Source organism: Sinocyclocheilus grahami, unplaced genomic scaffold (genome assembly GCF_001515645.1).
Source record: "Sinocyclocheilus grahami isolate Dianchi unplaced genomic scaffold, SAMN03320097.WGS_v1.1 scaffold141.1, whole genome shotgun sequence".
Classification (NCBI taxonomy): domain Eukaryota; kingdom Metazoa; phylum Chordata; class Actinopteri; order Cypriniformes; family Cyprinidae; genus Sinocyclocheilus; species Sinocyclocheilus grahami.
In genome coordinates this window covers 1,443,433-1,467,604 of record NW_015505320.1, presented here as the reverse complement: position 1 = coordinate 1,467,604, position 24,172 = coordinate 1,443,433, and the positions used below count along the sequence as shown (strand labels likewise).

Genomic DNA, 24,172 nt, shown 5'->3' with positions numbered 1-24,172 from the left:
TTCTCCAATTCCCCATTTGCTCCCTCTCTCAATCTCTATGCCTGTTTTTGCGGCCACACTCCCCTGTTCCCTCAAGTTTCGAATCTCTCTTTCGCTCCTGACAGATATGGACTATTTTCCAACCAAATAAATCAAAGAGCTTCACGCGAAGGACCGAAGCAGTTTGAAACGAACATATATATGTACAATGGAAAGAGAACTACGTTTCCCATGGGGCAATGGCTGACAAGCTCAGAGGGATGGGGGAGGGGGGGGATTTGTGGGAGCAGCTGTTGCTGTTTTCAGACATCAAAGGCCTGACAGTGTCACCATGAGAGCTTGTGGGTTGAAGGGAGGGTGCCGTCTGATTACAGATCTTCCGCAGGTAGTTAAGAAGCGGCAAATAGAAGACGGTAGGAGAACGAGAGAGAGAGAGAGAGAGAGAGAGAGAGAGAGAGAGAGAGATTGTCACTATAAACGAACGATCAGATAGGCAGATCAAAAAACAGACGTGACTGCCGGGTTGACGCAACATGCACCGGCTCAGAGAAATCTATTCATATTCAATCTGAGTGGAACTGAAGAAACACGCCACAATTTAGACTGATAACACATTCACACTGATGGAATATTAGATTTGAATGGCGCTCTGGTTTCGTTTACCTCAGCAAGGGTTCGAGTATTCAGATGCAGTGCAGAATATTTCTTGTTTGTGTTTAGGATCCTTTGATATTAATTAAAGCCATTTCAGGCAAAACAAAACAAGCATGACTGTCTAGGGGTAATATTTTGAGCCCGCCTCAAACGGATGTAAAATCGATAAACGTGAGAGGTTATTTCACCGAATGAGTGTCATTAACATTTAAATGGCGCAAATTATAGGGAGCATTTTCCTCTGCTTTTCATCCAATGATTTTTGGGACAGCATGAATCCTGCATTATTCAAAAATCATTGACATTCACCAAGAAAACGTGCTAGCGGGGATGAGCATATTTTGTCTTCCGCTACCTATGTTTGCCATCTCGGGTACTGTGGCGCTGTAGGGTCCTTCCTCGAAGACAGGTGGGTTGTCGTTGATATCCTGCACTCTAATGATAAACTGGGAGGAGGGCTCCAGGGCACGCTCTGTCTGACTGTCTGTTGCTGTGGCAATCAGCCGGTATTCGTCCTTCTCCTCCCGGTCCAAGGGCTTGGTTACGTGGATGTTGCCCGTCTTCTCGTCAATCACGAACACCGACCCCGCCCCCTCACCCCGCAGCACGTACCTAGTGCGTCCATCACCTCTGTCCATGTCAGTGTGAAGCTGATGAGGAGAAAAAGAGAGGGAAAGGTTGAGATTACAAGGGACTGAACGGTTCAGAAGGACTAATATATTGTATACACAGTGCTGGGTAGATTGTAGTCCATTAGTAATTCCAAATTATATGACTGAAATTTAAATTAGTAACATAATCCATTAAATTACACATTTTAGGTTATATAATTTACTTTTTGATTATTTTTAGATTACCTGTAAGCCAACTCGTCTGTCACGTTGATTTAAAGGTGACATATCATGAAAATCAGACTTTTTCCATGTTTAAGTGCTATAATCGGGTCCCCAGTGCATCTACCAACCCAGAAAATGTGAAAAAGAAACGAGTCACTCAGATTTTGCTCCCCCCGTAACGTAGAAAGGGGATCTTATTATAATATTACCGCCCCTTAATCTGCAAATTTCCACCCACAGGGCCCCCATTGTGTTTCGCAAGCAACAACGGTGTATCAGTGCCATGGCGAAAGTTCGAGCAAAGCATGCTAACTGTTCTGCCTTTGGCTGCACTGATGAGCACAGAACACTACTTAGAGTCCCAGCCTCAGAGGAGACAAGAGAGCAGTGGATTTATTGATTTATTTACTGTATATTATGCTGCTGCCACACAGATCTAATATAAACATGCAATTTCTTTCCCAGCAGTTTACCTTCACAGACAAAACCGACTGTTTTTGTAACTCGTGTGTTTTTAACATAAACTTGTGTGTATTTGACAGTTTAAGTGCAATAAGACATGAAAGAATACTTAGTTTAGATTATCAGAAGTTTAAACTATATGGTTTAAAATGCATGATTTCATCTCAATAGTATGGACGCCCATTTCCACCACTGAATAAAAAATAAAAAAAGGTTATTGCGACTTTTTATCTCGCAATTCTGACTTTTTTTCTCATAATTGCTTGATATAAACTCGCAATTGCGAGACATTAAGTCGACTTGAGAATTGTCAGAATTGAGAGATATAAACACAATTTTGACTTTTTTTTCTCAGAATTGCGTGATATAAACACAATTGTGAGTTATAAAATCAGAATTGTGAGATATAAAGTCACCATTGCGAGATAAAAACTCGCAATTCTGACTTATTTTCTCGCAATTGCAAGTTTATATCTCGCAATTCTGACTTTTTTTCTCACAATTTTGAAATTTTTCTCAGAATTGCGAGTTTATATCTCACAGTTCTGACTTTATTTCTCATAATTGCGACTTAATGTCTCGCAATTGCGAGTTTATATCACGCAATTCTGACTTTATTTCTCAGAATTGTGAGTTGATATCTCACAATTATGATTTTTAACTCACAATTGTTCTGAGAAAATTCTGAGAAAAAAGTCAGAATTGTACATTTGTATCACGCAATTCTGAGAAAAAAAGGCAGAATTGTGAAATAAAAAGTTATTTAGTTATTTTATTCAGTGGCGGAAACGGGTTTCCATACAATAGACATGATAATTAAAACCAAATGTTTTTTTAGAAGAGTATCTGAGTTCGAGCTGTAAAGGCACAGCCCTATTCTGGAAAAGGGGGCGGGGAGCAGCAGCTCATTTGCATTTAAAGAGACATGCACAAAAACAGCCTATTTCTGCTTCTGCTTCCACTTAAAATAGGCATTTTTAAAATTATATAATAAATGATCTGGTGGATATTTTGAGCTAAAACTTCACAGACGCATTCTTGGGACACCTGAGACTTATATTACATATTGCAAAAAGGGGCATAACAGGTCTCCTTTAAATAGGATAATATTGTACCATATTGATATAAAAATAAAAAGAGAATGAAAATATATTCAGTTTGTTGTTATTAACAACATGAAGTCCATTAAATATTACATCAAGGTTTCTTAAACTGTGGTTCATCATGTGGTTCATGAACTGCAGCGGGGTTGTGAGTTTAATGTAAAGCTAACAATGAATGAAATCATTACAATTTTAAATTAAAATAAATCATTTTAAAATAATAACATTCAAAATATGTCATTCGAACACTAACCAATGCTAGAAAACCATGAACATGCAAACCTATTTCCTTAAAATCTCTAAAAATTATTTCCTTAAAAAAAAGGAACTCTAGTCTGATTATGAACATTTTAAAATGTAATATAACTACATGTACAATTACATGTAATCAGTTACTACGCAGCACATATAGTATACAGAGGAACCTAAAGCAAAAACAGTATAAAACAAAAAATTAATCTTGAAATATAGACTCCACTTTGACAGATGAGGACTTCAGGGGCTCGTTCGCAGACAGTACAGATGTGCGGTAATGATCACACAGCCTTGCATGAAGCGCTCGTACTCTGGGCATTGATTGCGGGTGGAGTCTGGTTACCGGATCAGTGGCATTCTACGGCTAAGGAGCCTTCATGCTGCGAGCAAAGCCTGGGCTGCACAGGGAGCGCGTGACGCTCAGAGGGAAGAGTGTGGAGAACGCATCAGCATTCATCCTCATTACCGCTTCTACGTGGCCAGAATACGGCTGCTTAAAAAGACCCCATAACAGCACAACTTCAACAAAAAGTGCCACACAGCAAGTTTGGAAGACAAATGGGAGCGTGTCCTATGTTTGCAGGCATTCGAGTGTGGAAAGAGCTGAGTGTGTTTCCTCAATGGAATCAAAATGGAGATTTTTTGGGAATCAGAATATTCATTGGCTTTTCTAGATTGAATTTTGAGACAAAACATGTGGTTGTGTAGATGTAAATCCCCGAAGAATGTCCTGACACTTGGTGGGCAGTGATGAGGAAAACTGTAAGAAGGCACATTCTGCTCAGTGATACACACATTCCTGTGTACGATAGCCAGGCCAAATGCAACAAGTTGGCAAGCGATAAAACAGTTTTTCCATGTCAAAGGGTGCTCACATTGAGGTCTCCAGGTCGCTGTACTGTTGGTTGCTAGTAGGCGTTTCTACTCAGCTATCTGCATCACAGAGCTTTTCTCAGTATGTTCATATGTAGTTTAAAAGTTCAACTACAGTCAAACTAAAGCAATAATTTTAAAATGACATGTAAATCCTTTACACAGACTGAAATTGTACTAGGCAGATTTTTACAGAGTTGGACTGACAATTCAAGATCCAGCATGTATTATATTAAATATTAATACATAAAAAAACTCAACAATGAAATATAATTATTATTTTGTTGTTATTAATTATTGAGTTATTGCATGTTATATTGTTTTACATTTCATTATTATTATTACTTAATTAGTAATAATATTGATTAATATAAGTCATAAATTAATCAAATTTTCAGGCCAGAATAATAAAAATCTGAAAAATAAAAAAGGTAGGAACAAAGATTAATAAAAAAGGTAGGAACAAAGATAGATAAATAAATAAATGATTTAGTTAATTTTTGCAAAGATGGACCAACACTCCTAGATAATGTGACTGCAGCCTGACCTCATCCAGCATGTATAGTTACTATTACATATTACTGTATATTATTATTACCACTCTTTTGAATACCTCCCTTAGTCTTTGTAACATGGCGAACGAGACGAGAGACATGCGGATCCATCTGCAAAGCTTTATTCTTAAACATAGTCAAAACAGGCAAGGGTCGAACCATGGCAAATAGGTATTTAGAAAGCAAGACAGAAGAGTAATCCAATAAACAGGCGTAGGTCGATCAACGGCGAACATAATCCAAATGATGAGGCAAGCGAGTAATCCACAGACAGATAATAATCCAGGCGGGGTACGAACAGAATCCAAACAACAAGATGAGAGAGAAATCCAAGACAGGCAGGTTATCAGGAATAGACAATCAGGCAAAACTAGACGTTACGAAACAGGACTAGAACTAGGAACTAGACTAAACTCAGACAGGATACTGGCTCCATAAAGTGCTATCACTAGGAGAGTGATAAACGCTGACAATACTCGGCGATTAGAGAAGGATTTGAGTGGTTGTTATATAGTGTGTGACTGATTGGCTGCAGGTGAGTCCAATCAGTGCAATGGAGCATGGGAAATGTAGTCCAGGGTGACGTGCAACAGTTTGTGTGGTGTTGATTTTTGGGACAGCATGAATCCTGCATTATTCAAAAATCATTGACATTCACCAAGAAAACGTGCTAGCGGGGATGAGCATATTTTGTCTTCCGCTACCTATGTTTGCCATCTCGGGTACTGTGGCGCTGTAGGGTCCTTCCTCGAAGACAGGTGGGTTGTCGTTGATATCCTGCACTCTAATGATAAACTGGGAGGAGGGCTCCAGGGCACGCTCTGTCTGACTGTCTGTTGCTGTGGCAATCAGCCGGTATTCGTCCTTCTCCTCCCGGTCCAAGGGCTTGGTTACGTGGATGTTGCCCGTCTTCTCGTCAATCACGAACACCGACCCCGCCCCCTCACCCCGCAGCACGTACCTAGTGCGTCCATCACCTCTGTCCATGTCAGTGTGAAGCTGATGAGGAGAAAAAGAGAGGGAAAGGTTGAGATTACAAGGGACTGAACGGTTCAGAAGGACTAATATATTGTATACACAGTGCTGGGTAGATTGTAGTCCATTAGTAATTCCAAATTATATGACTGAAATTTAAATTAGTAACATAATCCATTAAATTACACATTTTAGGTTATATAATTTACTTTTTGATTATTTTTAGATTACCTGTAAGCCAACTCGTCTGTCACGTTGATTTAAAGGTGACATATCATGAAAATCAGACTTTTTCCATGTTTAAGTGCTATAATCGGGTCCCCAGTGCATCTACCAACCCAGAAAATGTGAAAAAGAAACGAGTCACTCAGATTTTGCTCCCCCCGTAACGTAGAAAGGGGATCTTATTATAATATTACCGCCCCTTAATCTGCAAATTTCCACCCACAGGGCCCCCATTGTGTTTCGCAAGCAACAACGGTGTATCAGTGCCATGGCGAAAGTTCGAGCAAAGCATGCTAACTGTTCTGCCTTTGGCTGCACTGATGAGCACAGAACACTACTTAGAGTCCCAGTCTCAGAGGAGACAAGAGAGCAGTGGATTTATTGATTTATTTACTGTATATTATGCTGCTGCCACACAGATCTAATATAAACATGCAATTTCTTTCCCAGCAGTTTACCTTCACAGACAAAACCGACTGTTTTTGTAACTCGTGTGTTTTTAACATAAACTTGTGTGTATTTGACAGTTTAAGTGCAATAAGACATGAAAGAATACTTAGTTTAGATTATCAGAAGTTTAAACTATATGGTTTAAAATGCATGATTTCATCTCAATAGTATGGACGCCCATTTCCACCACTGAATAAAAAATAAAAAAAGGTTATTGCGACTTTTTATCTCGCAATTCTGACTTTTTTTCTCATAATTGCTTGATATAAACTCGCAATTGCGAGACATTAAGTCGACTTGAGAATTGTCAGAATTGAGAGATATAAACACAATTTTGACTTTTTTTTCTCAGAATTGCGTGATATAAACACAATTGTGAGTTATAAAATCAGAATTGTGAGATATAAAGTCACCATTGCGAGATAAAAACTCGCAATTCTGACTTATTTTCTCGCAATTGCAAGTTTATATCTCGCAATTCTGACTTTTTTTCTCACAATTTTGAAATTTTTCTCAGAATTGCGAGTTTATATCTCACAGTTCTGACTTTATTTCTCATAATTGCGACTTAATGTCTCGCAATTGCGAGTTTATATCACGCAATTCTGACTTTATTTCTCAGAATTGTGAGTTGATATCTCACAATTATGATTTTTAACTCACAATTGTTCTGAGAAAATTCTGAGAAAAAAGTCAGAATTGTACATTTGTATCACGCAATTCTGAGAAAAAAAGGCAGAATTGTGAAATAAAAAGTTATTTAGTTATTTTATTCAGTGGCGGAAACGGGTTTCCATACAATAGACATGATAATTAAAACCAAATGTTTTTTTAGAAGAGTATCTGAGTTCGAGCTGTAAAGGCACAGCCCTATTCTGGAAAAGGGGGCGGGGAGCAGCAGCTCATTTGCATTTAAAGAGACATGCACAAAAACAGCCTATTTCTGCTTCTGCTTCCACTTAAAATAGGCATTTTTAAAATTATATAATAAATGATCTGGTGGATATTTTGAGCTAAAACTTCACAGACGCATTCTTGGGACACCTGAGACTTATATTACATATTGCAAAAAGGGGCATAACAGGTCTCCTTTAAATAGGATAATATTGTACCATATTGATATAAAAATAAAAAGAGAATGAAAATATATTCAGTTTGTTGTTATTAACAACATGAAGTCCATTAAATATTACATCAAGGTTTCTTAAACTGTGGTTCATCATGTGGTTCATGAACTGCAGCGGGGTTGTGAGTTTAATGTAAAGCTAACAATGAATGAAATCATTACAATTTTAAATTAAAATAAATCATTTTAAAATAATAACATTCAAAATATGTCATTCGAACACTAACCAATGCTAGAAAACCATGAACATGCAAACCTATTTCCTTAAAATCTCTAAAAATTATTTCCTTAAAAAAAAGGAACTCTAGTCTGATTATGAACATTTTAAAATGTAATATAACTACATGTACAATTACATGTAATCAGTTACTACGCAGCACATATAGTATACAGAGGAACCTAAAGCAAAAACAGTATAAAACAAAAAATTAATCTTGAAATATAGACTCCACTTTGACAGATGAGGACTTCAGGGGCTCGTTCGCAGACAGTACAGATGTGCGGTAATGATCACACAGCCTTGCATGAAGCGCTCGTACTCTGGGCATTGATTGCGGGTGGAGTCTGGTTACCGGATCAGTGGCATTCTACGGCTAAGGAGCCTTCATGCTGCGAGCAAAGCCTGGGCTGCACAGGGAGCGCGTGACGCTCAGAGGGAAGAGTGTGGAGAACGCATCAGCATTCATCCTCATTACCGCTTCTACGTGGCCAGAATACGGCTGCTTAAAAAGACCCCATAACAGCACAACTTCAACAAAAAGTGCCACACAGCAAGTTTGGAAGACAAATGGGAGCGTGTCCTATGTTTGCAGGCATTCGAGTGTGGAAAGAGCTGAGTGTGTTTCCTCAATGGAATCAAAATGGAGATTTTTTGGGAATCAGAATATTCATTGGCTTTTCTAGATTGAATTTTGAGACAAAACATGTGGTTGTGTAGATGTAAATCCCCGAAGAATGTCCTGACACTTGGTGGGCAGTGATGAGGAAAACTGTAAGAAGGCACATTCTGCTCAGTGATACACACATTCCTGTGTACGATAGCCAGGCCAAATGCAACAAGTTGGCAAGCGATAAAACAGTTTTTCCATGTCAAAGGGTGCTCACATTGAGGTCTCCAGGTCGCTGTACTGTTGGTTGCTAGTAGGCGTTTCTACTCAGCTATCTGCATCACAGAGCTTTTCTCAGTATGTTCATATGTAGTTTAAAAGTTCAACTACAGTCAAACTAAAGCAATAATTTTAAAATGACATGTAAATCCTTTACACAGACTGAAATTGTACTAGGCAGATTTTTACAGAGTTGGACTGACAATTCAAGATCCAGCATGTATTATATTAAATATTAATACATAAAAAAACTCAACAATGAAATATAATTATTATTTTGTTGTTATTAATTATTGAGTTATTGCATGTTATATTGTTTTACATTTCATTATTATTATTACTTAATTAGTAATAATATTGATTAATATAAGTCATAAATTAATCAAATTTTCAGGCCAGAATAATAAAAATCTGAAAAATAAAAAAGGTAGGAACAAAGATTAATAAAAAAGGTAGGAACAAAGATAGATAAATAAATAAATGATTTAGTTAATTTTTGCAAAGATGGACCAACACTCCTAGATAATGTGACTGCAGCCTGACCTCATCCAGCATGTATAGTTACTATTACATATTACTGTATATTATTATTACCACTCTTTTGAATACCTCCCTTAGTCTTTGTAACATGGCGAACGAGACGAGAGACGTGCGGATCCATCTGCAAAGCTTTATTCTTAAACATAGTCAAAACAGGCAAGGGTCGAACCATGGCAAATAGGTATTTAGAAAGCAAGACAGAAGAGTAATCCAATAAACAGGCGTAGGTCGATCAACGGCGAACATAATCCAAATGATGAGGCAAGCGAGTAATCCACAGACAGATAATAATCCAGGCGGGGTACGAACAGAATCCAAACAACAAGATGAGAGAGAAATCCAAGACAGGCAGGTTATCAGGAATAGACAATCAGGCAAAACTAGACGTTACGAAACAGGACTAGAACTTTGAGGTCTCCAGGTCGCTGTACTGTTGGTTGCTAGTAGGCGTTTCTACTCAGCTATCTGCATCACAGAGCTTTTCTCAGTATGTTCATATGTAGTTTAAAAGTTCAACTACAGTCAAACTAAAGCAATAATTTTAAAATGACATGTAAATCCTTTACACAGACTGAAATTGTACTAGGCAGATTTTTACAGAGTTGGACTGACAATTCAAGATCCAGCATGTATTATATTAAATATTAATACATAAAAAAACTCAACAATGAAATATAATTATTATTTTGTTGTTATTAATTATTGAGTTATTGCATGTTATATTGTTTTACATTTCATTATTATTATTACTTAATTAGTAATAATATTGATTAATATAAGTCATAAATTAATCAAATTTTCAGGCCAGAATAATAAAAATCTGAAAAATAAAAAAGGTAGGAACAAAGATTAATAAAAAAGGTAGGAACAAAGATAGATAAATAAATAAATGATTTAGTTAATTTTTGCAAAGATGGACCAACACTCCTAGATAATGTGACTGCAGCCTGACCTCATCCAGCATGTATAGTTACTATTACATATTACTGTATATTATTATTACCACTCTTTTGAATACCTCCCTTAGTCTTTGTAACATGGCGAACGAGACGAGAGACGTGCGGATCCATCTGCAAAGCTTTATTCTTAAACATAGTCAAAACAGGCAAGGGTCGAACCATGGCAAATAGGTATTTAGAAAGCAAGACAGAAGAGTAATCCAATAAACAGGCGTAGGTCGATCAACGGCGAACATAATCCAAATGATGAGGCAAGCGAGTAATCCACAGACAGATAATAATCCAGGCGGGGTACGAACAGAATCCAAACAACAAGATGAGAGAGAAATCCAAGACAGGCAGGTTATCAGGAACAGACAATCAGGCAAGGAATAGAACTAGGAACTAGACTAAACTCAGACAGGATACTGGCTCCATAAAGTGCTATCACTAGGAGAGTGATAAACGCTGACAATACTCGGCGATTAGAGAAGGATTTGAGTGGTTGTTATATAGTGTGTGACTGATTGGCTGCAGGTGAGTCCAATCAGTGCAATGGAGCATGGGAAATGTAGTCCAGGGTGACGTGCAACAGTTTGTGTGGTGTGAGAGTCAATCAGAAGGGCGACCTCTGGTGGCGAGCAGATGGAAGACCATGGACCGGATTCGTGACAGTCTTAACGAAATTTTTGCACGTTAAAAAATAATAACGACCTCATTCAATCATGTTTACACACTGCTTCCAAAACTTTCGTCCGTCATAAAAAAAAAATTTGGATCAGGATTGATTTTCTGCGTTTTTGTATCCGTAGTAAGCATTTTGATAGGAAAGGATGACAAATATGAAACACATACGAAATTTTCAGAATCATTGTGCAAGGACCTTTAGTCTATTTCTTTTGCATTTCTTATATGCCTGTGTTGTCTGTCTGAATGTTATTTGCATTCTGTGACCCAAGCTTTGTCGCAAGCATTGTAATGTCCAGCATATCCTTGTGCAAATGACAAAAAAACTACTTAAACTTGGACATGCACAATAATAACTATTTTTTGTTAATTCATATTAAATAAAAGTAATGTAATTCATACAATAATTATATTTTCCTGAGGCCAATCATAATTTAAAAAAAACAATCGTTTACATTAAAGCTGCAGTCCGTAAGTTTTGCCTCTGTCGCCATCTCTGTTTGAAAACCTGGAATTGCAGCTGAATGCGGAATTATCTAGCTTGCTGGGTGAATCTAATGTTCTGAAGAGTATGTGTGGCAGTCAGTCTCACGCACCGGTGTGGATATTTACTGTACTTCGCAATCACAGATTCTAGCCTACATCTTGGAATATGACCCAAATAAGAATTTTCACCGTATATTGCCATCTGAAGAAGTAAGTCTGCCACGTTTGTTCTGACCAACTGAGGAAAAAAGCATTACCATAAATCTCGCTACTAATGGTGATTAAATCTAAAGATCGGTTAGCTCATATCACATCAAACCGTTCAAATTATTATTATTGTTATAATTTATTCTCAAATGATTAATGTTAACAACATCAGCATTGGTGACTATGAGTATAGTGTGTATTAGTGTGTAGATTTCAATTTCTGCACAGTCTAATCTAATTGTCATACTCTTCGAATTTCATATTAAGAAATTATTTTAACCCAAAAAGCAAATTATGCTCCCTTTGAACTGGTTTTCTTTAAAATACAAATCTTTGTAATCCCAGGCTATCTGTAATCAGAAGCACATTTATAACTGGAATATAATTTAATTTCATTCACATGTGTTTCATAAACACATAATCCTTTATGGATTACAATCCGCCATCAAAATGATATATCTAATTATTCTAGCTGCTGTGAGAAAAGGCTATAAACGATTGGCCACCTGCAGGATCCTCACATGTGATAGCCTAGTAGCCGGGACAACTTCTTTATGTTTACAGACGTGACGTAATGACGCAGTGCCATGCTCGGATTTCCCGCGAAACCTACCTGTACCACTCAAATGAGAAAACATTATTATAAGCTAACCATTGTGAATCGGGCTAAAGTAAGGTGATAGTTTTGAACACTGGCTGGTTATGTACTTGCTCAAATATTGATTTCAGATCATTTTTTACCAAACAAAAGTTACGGACTGCAGCTTTAATATAGCTTTTTACTCAATAATTTTGCTCAAAGCATATTGAACGAGTGATGGTGGTAGTGGTTTCCACACTCAGCCTCTACCTGAATAATGCGACAGCAGCCTTATTGTGCCAGAACTCCCCCCACACACCAGTTATCAATGGAGAGGCGACAGTGTGAAGTAGCAAATTATATGGATGACTAGGAGGCCATGATGGAGTGAGGCCAATTTGACCAGAGCACACTGGTCATACCTACTCTTCAAAAAGCACCCTGAGATTTTTAATGACCACCATCAGTCAAAACCTCAGCTTAGTCTCTGTTTATATACCTGGTATTAAATCCATTCTGGGTTATCTGATGACAACTGGTCAGCTGAGACAAGTTACTGTCACAAGCCACTGCAGGGTCTTTGCTTTCAGGGCTACATATACCACTTATTAAGTCAGGATGACACTACATGTTTGCAAGTGATAAAAGGCAAAACAAGTCATCACATTATTGCTTATTGCACATTATACTAAATATACTCTAGTATACCAAATCTACTGCAAACATGCTGTTTTGAATAAAATGCTCATTGTTATTTGAGTTCATATATAAACTAGTTTTTGGATGAACTTCACATGATCTACATAATTTAATGCTGATGTAAATCCAAGACATTCCACACAGTCTTGTGCATGTTTATGCATGCAACGTTATGTCATCATGCGTACATGTGTGGTTATAGTATATATAAATGTTCATATGCTACCTTAACAGAAAAAGATGCCTCATTGATGGATTAAAATGCACATTTTCTTAAAAAATGTACAAATGTTTATGAATCATGGGATCTATCTATCTATCTATCTATCTGGATTCTTTGATGAATATACATTTTTAAAGAACAGCATTTATTTGAAACAGAAATGTTTTCTAACATTGTCTTTACTCTCACTTTTCATTGTTATTAATTTAATGCATCCTTGCTGAATAAAAGTATTAATTTCTTTTTTAAAAAAAAGGTTTGAATGGTAGTATACATGTAAATGTTCGTTGTCACTCTCTGTGAAAACAAATGTGATCAGGCTGGTAAATATGTGCTATTTACTAAGTCACAAAACGTTTTGGACCCCACACCATTTAGCGCTGACCACTTGAGATCGGATTGCCCGAAACGAATGTTAATACCAGGTGTTAGGCAGTACCTCAGCTTCAGTTGGTAATCAGTCGGCAAATCTACATGACTGCCAGTCTAGGTGTCGCGTGTCTTTGCTAGTGAAACCATGAAAGCCGTTGCTGTGTTGTGGCTCTGGAATTCCTGATTTCATCCATTAATTCCGCCTTGAGCTCTCGGTCAGTCAAGTCTGCCAGCGGTTTGCCGTTCCAAGCCCGGGGTTCTTAACGAAGGGCCTTAATGACCCGCCTTAACGACAGGCCTTAACGATAGGACTTAACGAGGCCCTTAATGAAGCTGCCGCTATCGTTAAGGCTGGCGATGGCGAGATGATGAAAGACGCAGAGAATCCCCTCTGTGTAGTCATGGAGAATGAGAGGAGCATGTCCTTTTGTCCCTGGCACTGACCTGATCGACGTGACCTTCGCCGACACTCCTTGTGATTTACACGTCCAATAACACCGCCGTAGTGACACAGCTCAAAGCAAACACTCAAACACACACACGGACTCAAGGACAGACACACAGCGTGATGCACAACCGCACACACACTCTGCCAACCAGATGCCTGACCACATTAGAGAGAAAAAACAAGCATGAATTTAAACAGTCGCACCATTATTGGCTCTAGCGAGATTAGAATATCGGTACTAAATGAGGTCTAATATCTACACAGCTGAACCAGGCCGACACCTTAATAAAGGACTTATCAAAGAGGCAGTTGATTCAAAAACAAGACATTTTGAAAAGCAACTGAATTATACATGAAATCGCATCAGAATAGTCTAATTTATGCAGCGACATCCAGCTGACCATAATATGCATTCAAATTAGCCATGTAAATTCTTGGCAGACATCGTGTTTCAAGGACAGATTCTCGGCTTCTTTTGTATACATGGGCATTATCATTAGGCCTCTAAATCAACTAAATTACTTATATTATAAAGTAATGTTCTTATACTCATATAGTCAATTTCGTATTTTTGCAATAACCATAAATCATGAACTGTGGAAAAAAAATATTCAGTGTCAACCTCTAAATCACTTAAATAACTTATTCGGGTATACTCAATTTCACATTCCTGCAGCACAATAAATCATAAAACATTGGGAGAGGGGGGAAAAATTTATTTTGCATCTGTGCATTAACCTAATGAATGTGTTTTCCTGGGCAGATTTATTTAGCGCCCCGTGAGTTGGGAGAAACAGTGTTTGAGAAAATGGCACTTCAGCCATCATGTGAAATGGGTTTTGACTGTTCTAACAGCAATGCGGTGGCCTGGATACCGAGAGGCCATCTACACACATAACCATTACAGAAACACACACTCTGATACACACAGATCTCAGCGTGTTATGAGTTTCAATCCCCCTTTGCCACCAGGGAATCTTATCAAAGGCTTTAAGGCTGATGGGAGAGAATCCTTGGCTCCTTCACATCTGAGTGAGGAAGATGAAGCTCGTGCGCTTCTCCTCAGAGGAGCTCAGCAACACATGACTCACTAGCGGCATTGAGATGTGTAACTTTAAAAGTGATGCATTTTTCTTATTCATTATTATTAGTAGTAGTATTTGTATTATCAAGGTAGTACTTTTGCTTTGGCTCCCTCAACTATATGACAAACCTTTATAGATATCACACTAAACATCTTGTGAATTATAACCCAGTCTCTATATTTTCCTGTCACCTCTCCACTATCTTGTCAAAAAATCCAATAAATCAATAGTAGAAATAAATAAATATTTATTTATACTATTTCGTTATAATTACAGTCTAAATTACTGTAACATAATAATAATAATAATAATAATAGTAAGTATAATATAACAAATATAAGTTCAATATTAAATAAAAAACATGATCCCCATTTCATTGTTAAATCATTTCTGAATAAATTACGTTATAATTGCTTATTTATAATTAATGTTTTAATTTAATTAATTACCAGTTCATTTAATTTATTAAAAATGATTTTAAAAAACATTACAAATGAAAATTTAACAATGACAATATTTTAATCTAAAAAAGTAAGTAAATATATAGACCAACAAAAAATATATATTTTTCAAATGTGTAGATTATTGGAGGATGTTTTACAAGAAAATACTATTTCAGTTTTCTAACAAAATATTTCATGCTTAATTCAAATTTGTTGCTTGCCGTTTCTTTCTAATTGTTCATCAAATTTACTAGCAATTTCTGAGTGAAAACTGTTTATACACTAAATTTTTTTCAGTGTGCCCATGAAACTGAAGGCTGCCAGAAAGCATATCATTATTGAAAGATTCACTAAAGCAGCTTCATAACAACTTTCACTTAAAGGCTTCAGGGCATATCTCACAAAACAAGTCAAATGACAAAACCAGACAATCTATTACACACCGATGTTATTTCTGTTCTGGCACAGTGACAGGTCTCTTTTGCAGGTGCAGTGTGGGAGAATTCCAAATCGGGGTGACCTTGCTTGGCTAACTCTCCACTCTTGGCCCTGCTGCATGACTAAGAGCAGGCGTGACTGTGTCTTCTCACCCAGACTGACCTTCCATCTGTCTGGCCCCCAGCTAGAACCAACCTTGCATCCCTCACTGGATCTCCTCTGCCAGGCGGCTCCACACCTGCAGCCCCAAGGCCCAGCTGAGAGTCCACGACTGTGGGGCCGACACAGAGCTTATCTATCCACTGACACATAATTAACATCAGCCCTGCCAGCCCAGACGCACTGACCTCATTATTAAAGCAGTTTACACCGTAACACCCAAGCACCAGACTTGGAACTGTAAGAATCATGGAAATCAGTCAGAAAAATGGAATTTACAGTATAACACAGCAAATTTTGGACTAATAAATTAAAAGTATGGCTCTACACTTAATCAAATTGTGATATGGACTACTGTCTCTGAATATTAAAGTGCAAAAAGACTATTTGAAATAAAGTATATTCTGTGTGTTTCTCTGTAAATGAACAGCACGGTTTTGTCTACCACATATACTCAAGCAAACATGACACGTGTGGTGTTTTCAGTGTCTGCTGTCTCATCATATGAACACATGAACTTCATCTCCAGAGCTGATCTCATCTCATATTATGAGTATTTCACCATTTAATTTGATAAAAACTATCGTCATATCAAAGAAACACAAAAACTTAAAGGTCAAGACAACTCATCAAAATAAAAAACAATTTGTGTCAAGAAATTGTCAAAAATATATTACTTTTGTACAGCAGAATGTACTTCTTAAAGTAATAATAATAATAACATTTTTTATTCTTTATTCTTTAATGAATATTACACCATTTCACTTCCATGTTTGAATTCTATCAATAAACCTAAAAAATAAGGTTTGACAATTAATAATGAAAGGAATTGTAAAATTTGATTTCAGTTTACTAGCATAATTCATTTTTTAATGCTATGCTTTAATTTGATTACCACCATTTTTGATGATAGATTTGTATTAAATTATAAATAAAACAGATCACAGAATTTCTGAGAAAAATAGGGCCCTATTATAAAAATTAATACCTTTTTAAATTGTTACATTTTTAAATTTTTAAAGCTTATTACAAGCATTAAAATATGGAAGTCTGGCAAATGCATTAAATAAATAAATAAGGATTTAACAAGACTTGCTAAACTTTTAATAAACTGATGTTCAATTGTGTTAAAAGCTTCATGATTTAAATATATTTAGACACACTTTTTGATTACTATATGGTAAATAAACTTTTAAAATTGAAAATGTTTTAAACTGAAAAAAAAAAGAATTTTGGGAAAATAAAATACATTTAGGGTCATACAGACCCCTCTGAAGTGCAGTGCTGAGAACTACAGAACAGGAAGGTTCAGTTTATCTATGCTCAAATCTGTGGGAGGACCAATTTGATTCAAAACATAAGCACTGTGAGAACTAGGTGAGAATGGTATCTTACAGTTGATTTCACAAGTGGGGTTGAGCTGCGGTTACAGGTCAGTGGAGTCACAGCGCAGCCTGGTTTCACCCACACTCTTACACTAATGCTCCTAGCAAGCTAGTGGGGGTGATGTGGTTAGTTGCTGGTGCTGAGTCTGATAATCGAGGTGTTGTTTTTGTCAGGCTGAGCCCGACGTTCAAAACCGGACCGAGAACTCAACACAGGAAACACTTTAAATACACAGGACTAGAGGAGGGACACAATGAGAAACACCTGAAATCAATAAACATAATCAAATATGAGGGAAAACTGGGTCATGGAGCACGTAGGGGAGGAGAACACAATACAAGACAGGAACAGAGTCTGACATTACTCCGCCTTCCCGGAAGTAATGCCATGCGCCTCATAACAACCAACGGGAAGGGGGGTGGGTGCTCTGGAGGCCTCTCAGGACAGGCTTCCAGGGACGGACGGCCTCCAGGGTGGTACCCGTTCCGGGACCCATGGCGGATCAGGTAGCTTGGGGAGCCATGTCGGAACAGGCAGCTCGGGGAGCCATGGCAGATCAGGCAGACTAGGAAGCCATGGCGGAGCAGGCAGACTAGGAAGCCATGGTGGAGCAGGAAGACTAGGAGGCCATGGCGGAGCAGACAGTCTAGGAAGCCATGGCGGAGCAGGCAGACTAGGAAGCCATGGTGGAGCAGACAAACTAGGAGGCCATGGCGGAGCAGACAGTTCAGGAGGCCATGGCGGAACAGGGAGTTCTGGGAGCCATGGCGGAACAGAGAGCTCCGGGGGTCATGGCAGAGCAGGGAACTCAGGGGGCGACTCAGCTTGGCCCAACACCCAACAACGTCCATCACCCGCGTGTCACTTATGCCCACGTTTGCCGGTCACATGAGTAGTTGTTTCACATCATCAGCAAGTATTTTTCCAATTTGCTGCTGTTGTTCAGCCTCCTTCATGCATCATTTATGATCAAAACCATCTTTATTTGGCACAAGTTTATGCAAATACCAGTGGTTATTATCATAATCAGCTGAAATATGAAGAAAGAGCGTGTGGTTGTTTTATGAATGTTTAACTTTAATGGGTTGGCTTTGAAGCCGATGCTATATACTTTAGCTTTATTTATTTTAATCATTTTAACAGAGGAGCTTGTAGGCAGGGAAAGGGCACCAATCCTGATGCAAATCTTTTCTGGGCATTTAAAGGGCAGCTTGCTCACTTCTATGCCATTGTCTGACAGTGCCAAGACGAGCGACCCTGTGCCAAATACTATACATCACTTAACTGCAAAAGACTGAGCTTCTTATTTTAATTGTTCTGAGCATGACTTTGAGTAGGCTGTATGAATAAATGTGCAAACAATAGTAACTTGGTGCTTTTCCAAACACTCTCATATAAAGTGCTGTGCAGTTCAAAAATAGCAAATGTCGGTGTCCCTGGTGAAGCGTTAAGCATGTTTATTAACCATTAGGGTGCAGCCCCTTTGAAAGTGGTCAATAACTAGCAATATTGTAAAATATACATTACTCAACGTTAACTTCTCATTTTGTTTAGTGAACATTTATATCTCTTATGAAAATTAACCAGGCTTTACTACAAAAAAAAGCTGCTATTAATATAGTTAAACAATGGTAACCAAATTAACCATGGTTTTGATGATGGTAACCATGGTATTTGAAGTAAAACTGAATATAATAATTTGGCAATCATTATGCCAAAAAAAATATGGTTACTGCACTTTTACTATAATAAAACCTTGGTTCACAATCTGAATATCAGCATGGTTTACATTGTTTCAACAATATATTGACTTCCAAAACCAATGTTTTATTCACCTGCTACAATAATCTCTTTTAACTATCTTAATTTTCTCAGAAAATACTGATGCAAAAAATTAAGTTTATCATGTAATTCATATGATTTTGAATTGATTGACAGCCTTAATATAGAGATTTTGTAGCTCAGCTCAAGCAGTTCAAAGACCTGTTCTGACTGTAGCCTCCGGCTCCACACTATAATATTGATGATGTGCCTTTTGCAGTTCGCAGGCTGTTAGATGCACATCTGAAAAATACGCATGTAGTCATTCATACCTGCAAAAATCAGTATCTGCATATTCATGTTTTAAAAGTAAAAGCCACAGGTCAATTTCCCTCCCTCAAAGCTGGAACCCTCTCTGGGCTAAACTCTGGGACTGGAGCCCTCTCTGGGTTAAACTCGAGGATTGGAGCCCTCTTTGGCTGGATTCGGGGGCTGGAGCCCACACTGGAGCTAGCTCTGGGGCTGGAACCGACACTGGAGCGAGCTCTGAGGCTGGAGCCGACACTAGAGTGAGCTCTGGGGCTGGAGCCGACACTGGAGTGAGCTCTGGGGCTAGGATGAAGGCGGAGAACAGTCTTTTTCTCCTCATCCTCCTCCTTTGGTTAGAGGTGAGTGCCGCGGCCGGCGGGCTTGAGTGAGGAACGGCCGGCGGGCTAGACTTTGGAGCGGTCGGCGGGCTGGAGTGAGCCTTGGCCGCAGGGAGAAACAAATGGGAAAAACAAAAGACTTTTCAAAACCGAAAAACAAACACGGGGGGACAAGGGGCGCCGCTCTGTCACAGTGTGCCTACTGTGAGCAGCGAGGAACAAGGAGTGAGGAATGAGGAGAACGCAGGAGAATCATGATCAACAGTCTTTATTTTACACCACAGGAATCAGACGTAGGACACGGGATCAACGTTCAAAACTGGACAGAAAGCTCAACACAGGAAACACTTTAAATACACAGGACTAGAGGAGGGACACAATGAGGAACACCTGAAATCAATAAACATAATCAAACATGAGGGAAAACTGGGTCATGGAGCACGTGGGGGAGGAAAACACAACACAAGACAGGAACAGAGTCTGACAGGATAGTTCACCCAAAATGAAAATTGTGTCACCATTTACTAACCCTCAAGTTGTTCCAAACCTTTCTTCTGTTGAAGATAAAAGAAGATATTTTGAAGAATGTTGGTAATCAAGCATTTGCAGGTAGCTATTTACTTCCACAGTACGGAGAAAAGTCAGTGGCTACTGGCCACTGTTTGGTTGCCAACATTCTTCAAAATATCTTCTTTTGTGTTGATTTGGAACAACAAGGGTGAGTAAATAATGACAGAATTAAAATTTTTGGGTGAACTATATCTTTAAATACTGAAATAAAAGTTTACGTGCAAGTACTAAATTTACTAAACTGAGATAATAAATTAAAGCTAAATTGAAATATAAAAAATATAAAAAATGTATATTTCAAAATTACTTAAAAAATCTAAAAGAAAACTGAAAATATAAAAATCAAAGATAACTTAAAATATTAATAAGGAGTTGAATAATACTAAAATAACACTGTTGCACTATTTTTAGTCTGTGAGACTGTGTATAAACCCCTGCATTATTTTCCGTCTAGCTCTTTTGTACTGTAGATGCAAGAGCATGTCCTGTGTGAACTGGCTGTTAATTAAAAAGCCATGGGTAAATACCAGACGGAATACAGCTTGGGCCAAGAAAAAATCCTTGTTTTTGTGAAAATTCTCAGCATTCAGCGAAAGACTTGCCATGAAAAGAAAGGCATGCAACAGACTGAAAGTGTGCAGTGATATCCATAAGGCAAATCATTAAAATCACTCTTCATGTGTCTGAAGAAATGTATACGAAAGATGAAATGGCAGGTAATTCGGTCAGTTTATATTAACTGTTCACAGATTCATGGGGGAAAGAGGCTTGTGAAGCATGTAATTTGTAAAAAATAAAAGTGAAAACCAAACTGCTGCCCGACGTGACAATCACTATGGAGCACCAAGTGTGACCTGACTAATTTCATGCACCGTATGAAATGGGTGACACAAAAATGCAGTATTTCATAACAAAATGCAGTTATACTTTCATGTGTTTCATATACAGATCGACAAAAGCTAACTGCATTTTGTCACCAGAACCTTTCCATTTTGACTGCAAAAGGTGTTATCAACAAACTGAAAAGTTAAGTCACTCTTGTGTGTGCAAATAGAAGGAACTTGTGTCGATTTTGTGCATGAAATGAGTGTCTGCTTAGAATTGTGTGTCTGAAATTATTTGCGAATTTCACATTTAATGAAAAGATGACTTTCGTATTTCTGTGCATGAAATGCAGTAAAGTGCATTTTGTCATGTATTATTGCAGTTTCATGTCACGTAATTAATTTGGTTCACGAAATTAGTCAGGTTACACTTGGTTCTCCATAAATTAGCCTTTCAGGACACATTGGGTGTTTAACACACAGTTACACTACCATTTAAACGTTTGGGGTCTGTAAGATTTTTAAAATGTTTTTGAAAGATGTATCTTATGCTCACCAAGCCTGCATTTATTTAATCAAATATACAGTAAAGACAGCAATATTGTAAAATATTATTACAATTTAAAAGAACTGTTTTCTATTTTAATATAATTTGAAATGTAATTTATTCCTGTGATGTCAAAGCTGAATTTTTAGCAGCCATTACTCCAGTCTTCAGTGGCACATGATCCTTTATAAATCATTCTAATATGTTGGTTTGGTGATCAAGAAATGTTGAAAACAGTCATACTGCTTAATATTTTTGAGGAATTTTGAGTTTTTATTTCAGAATTCTTTGATGAATAGATGATAACATTATAGATGTATTTACAGTCACGTTTGTGGTTTTAATGCATCCTTTCAAAATAGAAGTATTCATTTAAAAAAAAAATCTTACTGACCTTAAACTTTTGAACAGTGTACAGGATAGGGATTTTGAACAAATGAGATTTCACAGTGTGCATTGCTAACCATCGCAACGCCACAGAAATAGAAATATGAGAGTTTATCAAAATATCCTGTTGCATATTGCAATCGTGACTGGTAGAGGAAAAATTCCACAAAGATTTACATGCAAGAGATGGCTTTTATCGCTTGTTACGTTATTGCATCACGCTATGCAGGCTGTTTCTCTGTTGTGTGAGAGAGAATAACAGTCAAAGTTAGAAATCAAACAATATCAGAATGCCATGTGATAGCACCACTTGTTAGAGAAATGAAAATAAGTTCACATTTACATGTGATGAAAGTGTGGGTAAAGGAAGAAAAAAGCGCTTGCGTGTGTGGCATTATCTTGATTTGAAAGATGCACAGGGAGAGGCAGGGAATAGAATAAAGAGAGAGGAGAGAAGAGAATGGCTTAGACATGTTCTCTTTGAATTTCACTTATATTAGACTCTGCAGATCCTCCCCCTTCCCCCTCGCCTCTACTTCTCTCTTTCAGCTCCCACTCTCAGAACAGAAACACGTTTGAATTTCTTCTCCACAGGGGTTTATAATAAAATGGTATTTAACCACGCTCTCTCTCTTTTAGCCCTGCCTCTCTCCTGCATCCTACTCTCTTCTTGTTTGCTGTGCTTTTTCTCCTTCTTTAAAAAATTATTTATTTTGCAAGAATCCCTCTCACCGGATTCCAAGGTCATGAGTTTGCATATACAGTGGAGGCCAAGAGTGAAGTTACACTGAAAATCTGGGTTTCAAAATCTAATTTAAAGGAGCAGTTCACCCAAGTGCATCCTTTCTCACCTTCATGTCGTTCCAAATCTGAATAACTTTCTCTCTTCTGCGGAACACAAAAGATGTTATGATATATCTGATATATATATATTTAAACTGTTTTGTCTATACTAAAACCATTGGACCCTATTGAAAAAAAAAAGTATCTTCTTTTGTGTTCTGAAGAGGAAAGTCAGTCACAGGTTATTTTCCATTGTAACTTGTTAAGACAGTGGTCACTGACCATTGCACTTCTGTCTTGCATCTTTTGCAGCATCTCACGTTTTACACTTTATTCTAAAATGCAATGTTAAAGATTTCAACTCATAACTAAAAAAAGTCTTGAAAAGTGTGTTTTTTTTCCCTCTTTTTGCACCTCATGTTTTTTAATGCCAAAACACATTCTTTGTGAATGACCCATGACCCAGCATTTGAAAAATATTATGGTGTAAAATGAATTCATGTAAAATTAATATTTAAGATTCTTCACTATTTATAGGACACTAATCAAATACATTTGTGACACTTTGTGACACCATGGTAGGACACAAACTTGTGGTGTTCATGCAGTTTGCTGTCATTAAAACAAAAAGCAGACAAACCGAATACTTATCACTCAAATTATTATGCTAATAATATAATTTATAACACAGAATGTTATAAGTATTCTCACTAACGGTCTCAGACTTCTGGACCCCACTGTTTGTGTTTTCTACATTGACCCTCTCCTCCCCTCTCGCGTGCATTTCCAGCTCATTTGCTCAGCGGCATTAACCTTCTGACATTTTCTCATTCCTAGCCCATCTCTCTGTCCATCCGTCATCTCCGCTGCCCACCCTGTCGCTCATCTCAACATCTCAGCATCATTCCCGCAACTACCTTTATCATTTACCTGTGCACCCCTCCTTTTCTTCTCTCCCTCTCTCTCCTTGTCAGTCTCTTTCTCTCTAATTGCTCTCTCTCTCCTGCTGAGCTCCAGCCCGGAGGCTAAATGATTTTCACTGCAAGAGACAGAGTGAAAGAAAACACAAAGCCGTTCCGAAAGAGACATTCTGCAATTATTACTGATGATCTCTCTCGCAGCATGTGTGTGCTGTAACTGTTGCCCCTGCGTGCTCTCTTTCTGTCGCTCACCCTCTGTGTCTGATTCTCACTTTATTCTAATTTTTACTCATCCCCCCTCCCTTGCTTTGTAGTGATATTTAATTCTATTTGGATGTGCAATGTTTTAGAGAACAGCTTGTTGGCCATGCTTTTAGGAACGAAAGTAGACAAGCCGTGTGTGTGTGTGTGTGTGTGTGTGTGTGTGTGTGTGTGTGTGTGTGT

The 24,172-nt window shown here is 37.8% G+C and overlaps 1 protein-coding gene across 3 annotated transcripts in view; it reads right to left on the bottom strand.

Annotated features, from left to right (window-relative positions):
* Window positions 1-24,172, bottom strand: part of cdh24b (cadherin 24, type 2b) — a 169,670-nt gene that overhangs the window by 64,683 nt on the left and 80,815 nt on the right. For 2 of the 3 annotated variants that reach the window (XM_016280559.1, XM_016280561.1), the window contains exon 1: window positions 989-1,278. In XM_016280559.1, the coding sequence (XP_016136045.1) occupies window positions 989-1,271 (283 nt within the window). In that variant the 5' untranslated portion in view covers window positions 1,272-1,278. Of the gene's footprint in view, window positions 1-988; window positions 1,279-5,420; window positions 5,716-24,172 lie in introns of those variants that run through there. The other variant, XM_016280562.1, reaches the window with a different exon arrangement.